The sequence below is a fragment of the Ochotona princeps genome, chromosome 2 (genome assembly GCF_030435755.1).
Source record: "Ochotona princeps isolate mOchPri1 chromosome 2, mOchPri1.hap1, whole genome shotgun sequence".
In the NCBI taxonomy this organism is placed as follows: Eukaryota; Metazoa; Chordata; class Mammalia; order Lagomorpha; family Ochotonidae; genus Ochotona; species Ochotona princeps.
This window is the reverse complement of record NC_080833.1, coordinates 7,004,793-7,018,037: the sequence shown is the minus strand read 5'-3', so window position 1 is coordinate 7,018,037 and position 13,245 is coordinate 7,004,793. Positions and strand designations below refer to the sequence as shown.

Here is a 13,245-nt window from a genome sequence, read left to right as displayed (position 1 = left end):
CTCCCTACCCGCTTCTCACAGAAGCTCCTGGGCTGTCTGGGGAGCCCTGCCTAACACAGAGGCCATGTACTAGGTGGCATGGGACTCGCTGTTTAAAAGTCTGACTTGTGGGCCACACACAGGCCCTGCCAGCTCCCTTGTGCCAGGAGGCAAATAGACACAGATGGCCTCGGTTGGTATCCCATTCCCTTTGGCCATGTGCCATGTCCGCTTAAGACCACTACGACCAAGTACTTGACATGTCCTTCTGGTCCATGGTTTTGTCCTTCACCATGCACACAGCCAAGAATGGCATGGGATGGGCAGTGGTGGTAGGGACTAGTGCTGTGGCACAGTGGGTTAAGTTGCTGCCCGTGACACTGACATGCCATATGAACACCAGCTAAACTCCCAGCTTCTCTGCTCCTGATCCAGACCCCTGCTAATGTGCCCAGGAAAACAGAAGACAGCCTGAGTACGTGGGTCCCTGTCATCTAATAGGAGACTGCAATGGAGCTCCAGGCTCCTGGTCTCAGCTCAGCCCAGCCCCAGACACTGCAGCCATTTGGGGACTGAGCCAGCAGAGGGAAGCTCTCTAGCTCTGCCTTTCAAATAAATAAATCTTAAAAAAGGCTGAGATTTCACACAAGCCCTCCTTGTGCACCTGTCAGCCCGTTCCACCCCCAGCCGGGGAAGCCTCAGCGGCCCAAGCAGGTACGTGACTGCTCGCACGTCCTTCACACAATGAGCACACCATGGCTTGTGTGTGGGTTTCCCAGCAGCAAGGCCATTTCCCGTTCTCCCTGTTCTCCCTCCTGGCTGAGAGAGGCCCCATGTTGGCCTCAGTCCAGCACCTGCTGCTGAGAAGCCCCAGGCACCTTGCTTCCCCTGCAGGCCCAGGACTTCATCTAGCACCTGCCAGCTATTTCAAGAATGGGTGGGGGAGAGCTGGGGAGGGACTGTATCCATGACTTTGACCTCTGATGTCAGAGACCAAGAGAGAGGGAAGTGCAGGCTATGAATAGCCAGAGAGCACAGTTGAGTGGGAATTGGCCTTGGGAGGAGTTCTGGAGCCATGTCAGCCGAGGTCGGCCTCTGAGGCCAGAACACAGGGGCTGTAGCCAGGCACCTCAGCTTCTACCCGGCCCATGCACCTCACCAGCTCGGTGACCACCTAACACCTGGCTGTGACCAGGAGAGCCTCAACACTGCCCACAGCCACCCTGAGGACAGGCAGCCTTTTTCAGAAGACATGAAGGCATGTGCCATGCAGTGGTAGAGCAGGGTTCATGTTGATAGCCAGGTCCTATGATTCGGAGGCACGGATGCCTGTGTGCCACACCAACCTGTGCTCTCTGCAGCTGGGGCCAGGGCTGGGCCAGAGTCAGGCTTGGAACAGACCCGGCCAGCCAGCCTGGTGTGTGAGCCCCTCTCCCCTTAGCCCCAACCAAACAGGCGGCTCAGCCCAGACGTGACCTGAAGAGTCTAGCGAGACACTGTCCCAGCCATGAGAAGCTAGGCCCCAGCCCAGCTAGGAGGTCAAGCACGGCCCGAGACACAGCCCACCTCCAGAACTGCCCACACTTTAATGCCGTGTCTCCGAAAAGGGCACTGCGGGCTGCCTCAGCCCTGGGCCGAGTGGCTGGGTAGTGGGAAATTTGGGGACCTCACTCTGGGCTCAGCAGTTCTGGGTCAAGTGTGGCCGGAAGCACCAGGGGCACCTGTGGAAGGGCTCAAGGAACTGGAGGGACATCACGGAGCTACCACAGTGACACCACGGGGCCTGGGCCTGCTCCATGCAGCTGTGGGGGGGAGGGGGGAGAGGAGAGGGTCAGGAGACCGTGGGCTGCCTTCAGGGGGTGCACAGGAAGCTTGGGGAGGCTGGGCCCCGCAGGACACTGACTCACATGGTGGGGGAGGACAGTCATCTTAGGGCCGAGAGATGGAGGGCAGGAGCGTCCCTCGAGTCACCTCCCGGTATCAGGAGGTGAGCAGTCCGGCTGGAACCAGGCACCTTGCAGCCAGCCTCAGTACCCTCGGGCAGCCTGGTCCCTGCCCTCGGGGCCCGCGAAGGGGTCCGCAGGTGCAGCTGGTGAGTCAATCGTCTGGTAGGCATTGTGTTCCTGTGAAGGTCCAAGGAAGCCTGGGGGAGTGGGGATGGAGGAGGGAAAGAAACAAGGGGAGCACTCAGACCGCTGAGCCCACACCACAATATGCCCTCCAGCCAGGGCTGGGCTGCACCTCCTGGTGCCCAGGACAGCGACCCTGGCAGCATCCCAAACATGAAGCTTTAGGCAAGTGTCATCCATTCAGTGCCCCTGTCCTTCCTTCTCATCATTCCCACTGTACAGATGGGGAAACTGAGGGTCAGTAAGCTGGTTGATCTGCCAGAGGCCGCAGCCTGGCCCAGGACTGGGCAGCAGGACTCGCAGCCAGAGCTCCCAGGCATCCTGCCATGGGCTTCCCCAGGCAGCGCATGCTCAGGAATCCAGGTTGTCACAGCCACAGCACATTATGTTACAGTACCCACAGGGCTGTACTCAGAGGATATGGGCCGGGGTGCCAGGTGGGGTGGTGGGCCTCCCTCCAAGCCTCCGCCCTCTTCAGTCCCACCCGCTACTCCGCACATTTGTCCTGGGCTCCGGGGCAAGTTCCAAAAGCCGTGGGCCTCAGTCTCCCCAACTGTCCAGTGCGAGGGACATTCCTGGCTCCAACCACCTGGCAGCAGGTCCAGGCTGTGCTGAGATTGGCTAACCACCCTCAGGGCAGCTCTGGGCCTCTGCTCCCAGCAGTTCTAAAATAGAAGTCTATACCCCACCTTACCCCACTTCTCACAGAGGAAGGAGGGGGCAGGAAATCAGTGTGTGAGTCAGCAGGCAGGACTAAGGCTCAGTGCCTCAAGAAGTGACCAGGCCCTGGGAGGGCATAGGACTGGGGCTGGGTGGCAGACAAGGAGCCCAGGGGTCAGTGCTATCTTTGCTGATGCTCCCCAGCCCCCCAGGAACAGGAAGACCCTGCGTGGCAGGACCGAGAGTGTCAGGGCAGGGACTGGGTAGGCACCCAGGGAAAGCCACAACTGGAAGGGAAGATACCCCTGCTACACCCGTGGCCACTGCTCCCAGCTCTGCCTGCAGCCTGGCAGCTGGCAAGGCCACGCTTCTCCCCGCCCCAAGCCCCAGGCACAAGCGCAAGGCCGGCTCCTTGCAGTAGGAGCTGGCGGGGGTCAAGCCGAGGGGAGACGGAGGAGGACGGGGGCTGCCCGGGGCTCACCCTCACCTGGGTGGAAGAGATGGTCGCCGCCGCGCTCCTGGTACATGTGGTAGACGAGGTAACAGGAGAGGGGCTTGAGCAGCAGGCTGAGGATGGCCATGCCGGCCCCGAAGCGGCTTGTGTCCGAGAGGCTGGAGCGCGGGTAGAAGACGCCCAGGTGGATTATGTCCAAGACGACAGTGGCCAGCAAGCCGCCTAGAAACTGCACAACATGCCCTCCTTAGTTTCCGGGCGGGGACACCTACTCTACCCCACGGGGTCCCCGCCATCATGCTAGCCTGGCAGCTGGTGCCTGCCTGGGTGCTGAGGGCCTATGGTTGGGCGCTCAAGCCAGCACACAGGCTCCTGGGGATGAGTGCAGATGCGGATGCCATAGCCCACAGCTGGACCCAGGAGGCCGGTTCCGGTCCTAGCCCCATCCCTGCCCACCCCCCAACCTTGTCACCCCCAGGGCTATAATGGGAACCAGCCTGGGTTCCGGGGCTTCCCAGGTAAGAGGTCCCTTGCAATCCATCCATTTCTTTTCTTGGAGACCTGTGAGGCCACGGCCTCAGCCTGGAGAGGCCCAATGGACACAGTGCATGCTGGGAGTCCTGCACCCTCGGCAGGGCTGGGCCACCAACTTCCCCTTCCCAGGGCAGTGAACTTCTCTGGGGCCACAGAGTACACGCACCGCTGCTAGGGACCACAGGCACTCTGGGGTCCCACCTGGGCTCCGTGTCCTATCGAAGGCCAGCAGCAGCAGACTTGGGGTTCGCAGGACCGGCCAGTGGTGCCCAGGCGGGCTGGCAGCCCAGGAGTTGGGGTTATACCACACAGGGAGTGGGGACACCAGGAAGAGGGAGAAGATTCTGGGCAAGGGGGAGAGCCTTGTTCGCCGCACACTCACCATGCTGATGGCGTCGATGGAGTCCCGCTGGGCCACGGCCCACACACCCAAGGCCAGCACGGTGAAGTTAGCCCAGGCATAGGACCCTGAGAACACGATGCAGCCCCTGCAGGAAGAGCCAGGTCAGGTCAGCTGCCTCCCTCCTGCTCAGGTCTTGGGCTCCTCCTCCGAGCTCCTCCTCCTTCTCCCCAACTCTGTGTTTAGGGCGCTGCTCCACCTGACACTGCTGATGTAGCCGTCTGTTATCAATCCAATGAACACCACAGTCAGTCCTCGCAGGACAGCAGCTAGTACCTGGAGCAGGCGCATTATTCATGGGCTTTGGCCTTAACAACTCTTGGAGTTGGGCACTACAGTTGCATTCATCTCAGGGACGTGGAAGCCGGGGCACAGAGAGGGTAAGCAATGTGTTTGGGGTCACACAGCTCTTAATGGGAAGGGTGGGGCTTGAATAGCCTGACTCACCAGTCATGCTCTCACCCACTCTGCTCAACAATGGTGCTGAAAACCTGCAAGGACAGGGTCCTGACCTGCCTGCCTCCTACCTGGACCCACGTGGCCTTGGCTGCCCAGTGTGAGTTGACATGCCATCCTCTGAAGGTGATCAGTGGGGATACAGAGTGCCCAGGGTAGTGGCTGGGCTCTGCTTTCCAGTTCAGCTTGCTGCTAGTGCACACTCTGGGAGCGGGGGTGGCAGGTGGCAGCTCATGCCCTGGCATGGCTGTTGGAAGCCAGCAGGTGAGAGACCTCTAGTCTGCGTTCCTTTGCCTTTCAAATAAATCAGACCAAACCAGGAGGGTGCAACTGGGACCCATATGGCCCCAAATCATCTATCCCATCTTCTGCCTTGAGGAAAGCAGATGCCGGGCCACAGCCTGTCTCACCAACTCAGAAACTGAGAGAGCAACTGAGAAACCTGTCCCCTGCCCCTGCTCCCAAGGCCACGAGCTATGAGCAGCACTGCCCACACCACTCACAGCTGCTCATGAGTATGTGCCCATGAGCCGGCAAGTGCGGGTGCCTATCTTAGGTGGGCAGAGAAATCTCCCAGCAAATGAGAATGCTAAAGGTCAAGTGTGTACTCTCCAGGCCCTCCTGGCCCAGTGGCAGCCCTGGGGCGTGTCTGATGAGCCCTGTCACACTCCTCCCTCATGGCTCCTGCTAGGTGTGCAGGCCGCCGTCCCCACCGCACAGATGGAAGCCATGGCTACTGAGGCAGGTGGCCCCTCAACGTGACCTGGCTACGCCACGGCAGGGCCAGGCCTGACCCAGCTAGCACGGATCCCGGCAGACGCAGCTGGACCTCCTTGGGCCGTCCACTCACCAGGTTGTCAGCAGCCAGTGAATCAGAAGAATCACCTGTGGCACAAAGGGGGCGGGGTCAACACACGTGGCCATCACAGGGGCAGGGAAACTTCCCGAAACAGGTGCTGTGGGCTAAGCCACTGCTCGGAATGCTGGCTTCCCTGGTTCAAGTCCTGACTGCTCCACTTGCCATCTAGCTTCCTGCACATGCACCCTGGAGGCAGTGGCAAATAGCCCAGGTTCCTGGGTCTCTGGCATCCACATGGGAGATCCAGAAGGAGCTCTAGGCTCCTGGCCTCAGGAGCCTTGGCCATTGCAAACATTATTCTGCTTTTAAGTAGTTTAAAAAAATAAATAAGGGCCGACGCTGTGGTACAGCAGGTAAGTTAGGCCTCTGCCACCTGTGCTGGCATCCCATATGGGTACTGGTTTGAGTCACAGCTGCTCCACTTTCTATCAAGCTCCCGACTCATGTGCCTGGGAAGGCAACAAAAGATGACCCAAGTCCTTGGGTCCCTGCACCCCTGTGGGAGACCCAGAAAAGGCTCCTGGCTCTGGACAGGCTCACTTCCAGCCTTTGTGACCATTTGGGGAGTGAACCAGTAGATAGAAGATCTTTCTCTATATATAAATCTGCCTTCCAAATAATAATAAATAACCTTTAACACAAACAAACAGGCCACACACACAGGAGGTCCATGTCTGGCATCTATAAGGGATTCACTGTCAGCTCAGAGAAATGCCACCCATAGCAAGGGGTCTGGGTGAAAGCAAAAAAAAGCATGCTGGCAGAGTTGCCCTGCAGCACACCCGGTATGTGCAGACCCTGTTCCGAACGTGCCCCGTGGCCTTATCTGGGCCAGCCCACAACCTTTGCCACGCACACTGCATTAGTCCCATTTACGAGGCTCGGGGCCAGTGCTGTGGCTTAGCAGCAAAGCTACTGCCTGCAAGACCAGCACTCATCTGGGTGCTGGTTTACGTGCCAGATGCCCACTTCTGATCCAGCTCCTGGCCTTCCTGCTGACGCACCTGGGAAAGCAGCAGCAGACAGTCCAAGTGCTCGGGCCCCACTTAGGAACAGACCTGCTGAAGGTCACCTGGCCGGGCACAGTGGCCCCAAGGCGAAGCTTGCAGACGGAGGGAAGTGGCTGAGGAAGGGGATACCAAGGAGGCAGCTGGTCACCCTGACCTCTGCTTCAGAAACAACCTTCATTCACGGGCCCTGGCTTCCCAAGCTGGACCGGGCACCCCCAGAGGTTGTGAGCACATGGGGCTTTGATTTTTTCCAGAGCAGGAAAGGCCTGTAACAGGGAATGGGAACGAGCAACTGGCCAAGGCCCGAGCTCCACCACCTGTTAGGGAAAATACCACAGCTCTGCCACCTGTTACTGCAGATGCTCACGGTCCCCTCTTGGTGACATCACATCTGTTTCAAAAATACCTAAGAGAGTTAGCTCCCGATGCTCACTGCACTCCTAGACACCCTGCCTCAGTTTCCCCATTTTTGTTTACTCTGCAGTGTCTCCTGTCCCCTACTACAGACAGACCCAGCATCCAGGGAGAACATGCCAGACCTGCCCTGCCCTGCCATGTCCTTCCTGAGAGCTAAGATGAGCAGTTAGTGACTCCCCACAGGGCACAGTGCCTGGGCCTCCCCAGTCCTGCAAGCCATGGAAGACTCGCAGGCAGACAGGCACCCAGCAGCGGGCCCGGCAGCAGGAGAGCAGGGACTGAGCCCCTGCGCTCTCTCACTACTGTGCCCAGCCCTGCTGAGAGCTCTTTCCCAGGTGGGTTGATGGCACCACAGCAGCAGGCTAGGGTGGGGTCTGGGTCATGGTTCACGGTCCCAGGGGCTCCCTCTCCATGGAATGGAGGCAGCACCTGGCATAGTGCTGCCAGAGCCAGGGCCTGCACAGTCATCATTTGTACGTCTTCATGTGACAGCTGTAACCATGGAGTCTACACTGCCTGGCTACTTGATCCACATCATACCTACCTGACAGCAGTAGAATGGAGGCTTGGAGATTAAGAAGTGGGCCCAGGGGCTGGTGCCACTTTTCCATTTTGGCTGCTCCACTCCAACCTAGCTCCCTGCTAATGTGTCTAGCAAAGCAGTGGAGCATGGTTCAAGTCCTTGGGCCTCTGCATCCACATGGGAGACCCAGAAGAGGCTCCTGGCCTCACATTGGCCCAGCTCCAGCCACTGTGGCTATTTGGGGAGTGAACCAGTGGATGGAAGATCTCTCTCTGTCTCTCTCTATAACTGTCTTTCAAATAAAAATAAACCTTAGGGGGGGGAAAAAAAGAGAAGAAGCAGCTGGCTCAAATCATAAAGTTTACAAAAGAGCCTGGAGGCAAATCCCAGAGTTCATCCACCTAGCCTGAGTCTCTGATTGCCGGATCCTCCTCTTATCACTAGATTCTTTTCACAGCGAGGAAACTGACACTCAAACAGGTTGAGAAACCAACTCAAGGCCCCAAGAACTGGGCTCCACCACTGAGCTGCACCATCAGGATCTGGTACAGGGGGGAAGGGTGATGGAAACGGAGGCTGAGGGCAAACCAAGGGGCTGGAGGACCGAGACCTAAACCCAATGCTGTCCACCAGAGAACCCAAGGGCAGTGGGGGTGGAACTTCCCACACAGGCAGGGGACAGCAGCCAAGCCATGGGTGGAGCAATATACTGGCTACATCCCTTCCTGCCAAGGCCTCACCCCTATCCACCTCCCTTACAGCAGACACACAGGGGGGGTGGAGGGGAGGGAGGAAACTGCAGTCATGGCCACCTGGGAGGGGATGTGGAGTCCTGCAGTGATGAACAGCAAGGTGCTGGCTCAGGGACTTGGGCCTCAGCGACCTCAGGCCAGTCCTCTGACCTCTTGGCACTGCCTCCTGCTCTTGTGTGATGCAGTGCTGACGACATCTGTCTCACAGCGTCCTTGTGCGGATCCAGGGGACAGGGATGGAGAGTCGCACATAACACCCAGCACACAGTGCCACACCATGCCTGGTAGCTTTCATCTCTACTACGTAGGAAGCCAACTTCCTGAGCTCTTAACCCCAACACTGCCACCAGCCCCTGGACCGCTGGTTCCACCCCCAGGGCCTCTTCTCACCCAAGCAGAGTCACTTCTAAGCTAATTCTCTAGCTTGGCACTCGTGTTGAGAGGCGCAGATGGGGCTGCTCTGCTAGGGACCATGGCGTGGGCTAAAGACCTGGGGCAGCTACTTCTCACCTGGGCTGGACACAAGCAGGCTCTCAGCAAGTGCCCGGGGAGTGTACAGCAAGGGGGTGCACTGGTGGCAGGGGGCCAGGCCCCAGCTCATCAGGGGTCTGACCTCAGATCATCCCGGAAAGTGCCTGTGGGCAAGTTGCTGACAGCTGGCCTTCTCAGGGCAGGCTAGACACAGCAAACAAAAATACAGACTGGCCAGCGAGTTGTACATTTCAGATCATCAATAACGTGTTAGTATGTCCCAATGGCGAGAGCAACCCGGCAGAGCCCTGAAACCACAAACAACAGCAATGTGAATGTATGCTATGATTGCATTGTTATGCTTATTTACACTGGTCTACTTGGCAATGAGAGCTCAGTCTCCCACCTGCTGGCTTACTCCCTAAATGCCTAGAGAAGCCAGCTTGGGCCAGGCCCAAAGCCAGGAACCCTTAATTCCATCCAGGTCTGCCCCAACGGTGGCAAGGTCCAAACACTTGGGCCATGCCTCCTTCTCTCTCTCTCTCTCTCTCTCTCTCTAAACACTCGGGCCATGCCTCCTTCTCTCTCTCTCTTTCTCTCTCTCTCCAAACACTCGGGCCATGCCTCCTTCTCTCTCTCTCTCTCTCTCTCTCTCTCTCCAAACACTCGGGCCATGCCTCCTTCTCTCTCTCTCTCTCTCTCTCCAAACACTCGGGCCATGCCTCCTTCTCTCTCTCTCTCTCTCCCCAAACACTCGGGCCATGCCTCCTTCTCTCTCTCTCTCTCTCTCTCTCTCTCTCTCTCTCTCACACACACACACACACACACACACACCCCACCCCCAACTCCCAGGGTGCATTAGCAGGAAGCTGGGGCAGCTGGGATCAAACTGGCACTTCCATATGGGACGTGGGTATGTCCAGCAGTGGCTCACTGCACTGTACCACAACTCCCAGCCCAAGACATACGTAGCTAGGATAAAGCTTAATTTACCAACCCGGCACAGAGGTTAACAACAACAATAACGAAACCAAACAACCGTCAGAATATAGTCATCAGAGTTATATGAACATGGCCTCTTTCAAAAGAACCCAACAAAAATTGGTATCTTCTGGAGCCTCAGCAACTTACACACCTGAGCCAAGCTGCTCATCCTTAGACAAGATCAGCTTTCTCAGGTGGCTGTGCCTGACTAGCCAACCTGGCACACTTCAGACTCCCCAAACCAATCTTCTCTGCCAATTCCTGCAGCTTCTTCCCTCAGCTGACCCGCTCACTGCAGAAAAGGCAGCTGGTGTTAACCCCAGGCTGCCTGGAACAGAGTGAGCCCTCGTGGAAATTCCTTCCCAGCCAAGCCCCCCCACACCCCCAACCCCTGCTGTAGACTGACAAGACTTAGCAAGGTTTGCTGCAGTGAGAAGTCGCCCGGGGGCCAGGCATAGCACAGCCCTTGTGTAAGCACCCAACAGGGACACACAGATCTTTTGTCACCAGCTCTGTCTCTCACGGCCGAGTCCCTGACACCAATGGGGTGCTAAGTGCTTAGACACTCGTAAGTAAAAGCGCTTTGCTGGACACAATCTCAGAGGAGCCCCTGCCAAGACCCAAAATGGCCAGCTTGCACCAAAGCTTGGCTCCCCAAGCCCTCGGCTGCGTCCTGGAACCAAACGCAATGCACCCAGGGGGATCCGCCAGCAGTAGAAAGTAAAGCGCGTTATCCTGACCACGGGGCCAGGCCCAAGCCCAGGAAACGAAGAAGCCCTAAAAGCCCCCGGGGGGGGGGGGACAGCGCCCAAGCCAGGATCTTCTGTTTTTAAGTAACCTCCCGATGACATAAGGACGCCGAACTTGCATAACTCCGAAAAACCCAGCCCTGACAGCTGCTGATTTCCTCAGGGTTAGCGTGGGGCCCCTGGGGAAAGGCCGGGTCCTCTTGCCGGCCGTGAGAGCCCCTTCTCGGGTCTCTGTCCGCGCCCTGCTCTGCGGCTTGGGAAGCCTGGGCGCACAGGGCCGAGCAGCCCCTCAGGGCGACTCCGGGTGCGTCGACCCTGGCCCCGGTCCCGCCCTGCCCTGGCCAGCCACCCCCGGAGGCCCCTTGCGGCCTGCCGCCCACCTCCCTCTCCCCTGGGGAGCGTCCCTTCCCCAGTCCCCCGCCACACGGCCCTCCCACCTTCCGTTAAAAAAAAAAAAAGCAAAAGCCCGCCACGCTCCCGCAGACCACTGTCGCTCCGCCCCGCCCGTCGCCACCTTCAGGTTCACAGCAGGCAGCTCCATCACGACCCCGGCCGAGGGAACCTGCGCGGCGGCCGCAGGGCCTCCTGGGATCCGAACTCGGGATGCCCTAGGGCCGGCCCCGCCCCGCCCGTTGCGGCCGCTCCAACCCTGAGTCGGCTCTGGGCCACGTGAGGCGGGCTCCGGCGGCCCCGTGACCGCCGTCCGGTTGCTAGGAGACGGCGTCGAGCTGCGCGCACGCGCGCTCCTGGAGGCGCCAGACACCTTCCACCCGCAGCAGCTGGACAACTCGGGATTTGGCGTGGGCCAGAGGGGCGGTCTCCTCCTGCCAGGCTTGTATCCCGGAGGGAGGACTAATGGGGCCCCCTGCACCTAGGAGAACCTGGAGGATCCTTGTGCACGTTGTAAAGGAAAAAAGAATTATTCGCACACTTGTTACAGCCATAGGAGATGAATGAAGGTTATGAATCTAAGGAAAAGAGATGGGGCTCAACTTGATACAGTGAGGTTTGCAGCCAGGGTGGAGTGCAGTGAGGGGACAGGCGGTGGGAATGCTGGGAGGAGAGGTCAGAGGTGAAGGTTGCTTGATAACCTTGGTAGGGCCGTCACCAGCATTCGGGCTGTGCAGGCGCTGCCGGGACAGAAGCACACACAAGTCAAGGCTGCAAACTAGTCATGAAGGTTTGCCTTGCTCTTGTTTCCAAGGAGGAGAAACTCTGGGAACTCGGGAAACCGCAGAAGTGGAGCCTGACCCAGGCTCCCCGGAGGTCTAGAGAAATGACTGTCCCTAGATGCATGACACAGTTCTGCAGGGTTGCAGGTGAAACGAGATTGATCGATCGATTGATCGATCGATTGATTTAAGACTGGTACTATGATTTGGGGGTAAAGCCACCACCTGCGATACTAGCACATCATAAAGGCTTCGTTCAGGTTCTGGCTGCTCCACTTCCCATCCAGCTTCCTGCTTGTGGTCTGGGAAAGCAACAGAGGACGGCTCAAGTGTTTGGAACCCTGCCACCCACGCTACAGACCGGGATAAAACTCCTGGCTCCTAGCTTGTGCCATTTGGGGAAGAAACTAACAGGTGAAGGCTTCTCTTTCATTCATTCAAATAAATAAATCTCTAAAGAGAGAGAAATCCATGTTCCATCCACTGATTGACTCCCCAGATGGGCACAGCATCCAGGCTTGGGCCTGGCTGAAGCCAGGAGTTGGGACTCCGTCCTGGTCTTCCGCATGGGTAGCGGACACCAAAGTCCTTGGGCTCTGCTGTGCTGCCTTCCCAGGCACATTAGCAAGAAACTGGATCGAAGCAGAATCGCTGGGTCTCAAACTTGTAATCCGATGTGGGATGCTGGCAGCCCAAGCAAGGGCTTAACTCACTGTGCCACAACACCAACCCATATCACAGGTCTAAGTTCATGCCATTTGGAGATGCAGACCACAACAGAAGGAAAGCCAGTCCCGTGTCTGCCATTGGAAACAAGAACTGGCAAACTTTGACCAACCAATGACTGCGTTCAGTTTGGTTTAGGATTAGCTAATATTGTTATCATTAATTATTTCTGCAAAGACTTGTTTATGTGAAAGGCAAAGAGAGAGAAGGAGAAGCAAAGAGAGCTTCCATCTGGTGGTTGACTCCCCACAGTCACCATGTTTGGGACTGGGCTGGGGGGTGGCTGGAAATCAGCGGCTGAGGGCTCCATCAGGGTCTCCCTTGTGGGTGGCACAGGGACCCCAACACCTGGGCCGTCCTCTGCTGCTTTCCCAGGTGCGCGAGCAGGGAGCCGGCTCAGAAGTGGAGCAGCTGGCACTTGACCTGGTGTCCCAGTACCGGATGCCTGTGTTGCAAAAAGTGGCTGAAGTCATTCATTAGTTATCGTTCACTGGCTAGATGTCAGGGCTCAGAATGCCACCCTGGCTTGGGGTGCTGAGTAGGCAGCGGGGGGACAGAGGTCTTGAAGTCTCTGCTGCCCTCCTGTCTCCCATCCCTCTCTCTCCTGGTAAAGTTATGGAAACTAGAAATCACAACAACCAAAACCGGCAGGCAACCTGGGTCCAGCCCTTTCTCCCTTCTTCCTGCGAAAGCCTTGTTCTGGAGGGGTCGTGCCCCTGGCTTGGGGGACAGAAAGCCGCCATGTGTTCCAGAAGCCTGCAAGGTGCCAGCCTCGCTGGGTTCCCCACAGCTGCCAGCACAGGCACTCCTGCCCATGGCCATGGACCCCCAGCAAACCTGAGCACAGAAACCACGGCCTGCCTGGGCCTCTGGTCATGGTCTCTGAGGGCTCTGGGCTCGTATAGGACTTTGATTAGGGGTCGGTGTTGTGTACAGCAGCTGAAGCCACTGTCTGTGATGCTGGCATCCA

General features: G+C 58.0%; 1 protein-coding gene across 1 annotated transcript; it reads right to left on the bottom strand.

Moving 5' to 3' along the window:
* Nucleotides 1-1,890: 1,890 nt before the first annotated feature.
* On the bottom strand, nucleotides 1,891-11,043 carry AGTRAP (angiotensin II receptor associated protein). The gene is made up of 5 exons (XM_004596040.2): nucleotides 10,892-11,043; nucleotides 5,463-5,497; nucleotides 4,139-4,244; nucleotides 3,256-3,451; nucleotides 1,891-2,122 (listed from the first exon to the last, which is right to left on the bottom strand). The coding sequence occupies exons 1-5, from the start codon at nucleotides 10,916-10,918 to the stop codon at nucleotides 2,007-2,009; spliced, it is 480 nt and encodes a 159-aa protein (XP_004596097.1). The 5' UTR covers nucleotides 10,919-11,043; the 3' UTR covers nucleotides 1,891-2,006.
* Nucleotides 11,044-13,245: the final 2,202 nt, after the last annotated feature.

What these genes read in the sequence shown, in the direction of transcription:
- AGTRAP (XM_004596040.2), bottom strand. Translation starts at nt 10,918, where the DNA reads ATGGAGCTGCCTGCTGTGAACCTGAAG. An exon ending in CACTGGCTGCTGACAACCTG is followed by an intron (nt 4,245 to 5,462) that starts GTGAGTGGACGG and finishes CTCTTCCTGCAG; the next exon opens with GGGCTGCATCGTGTTCTCAG. An exon ending in CCATCGACGCCATCAGCATG is followed by an intron (nt 3,452 to 4,138) that starts GTGAGTGTGCGG and finishes CATGTTGTGCAG; the next exon opens with TTTCTAGGCGGCTTGCTGGC.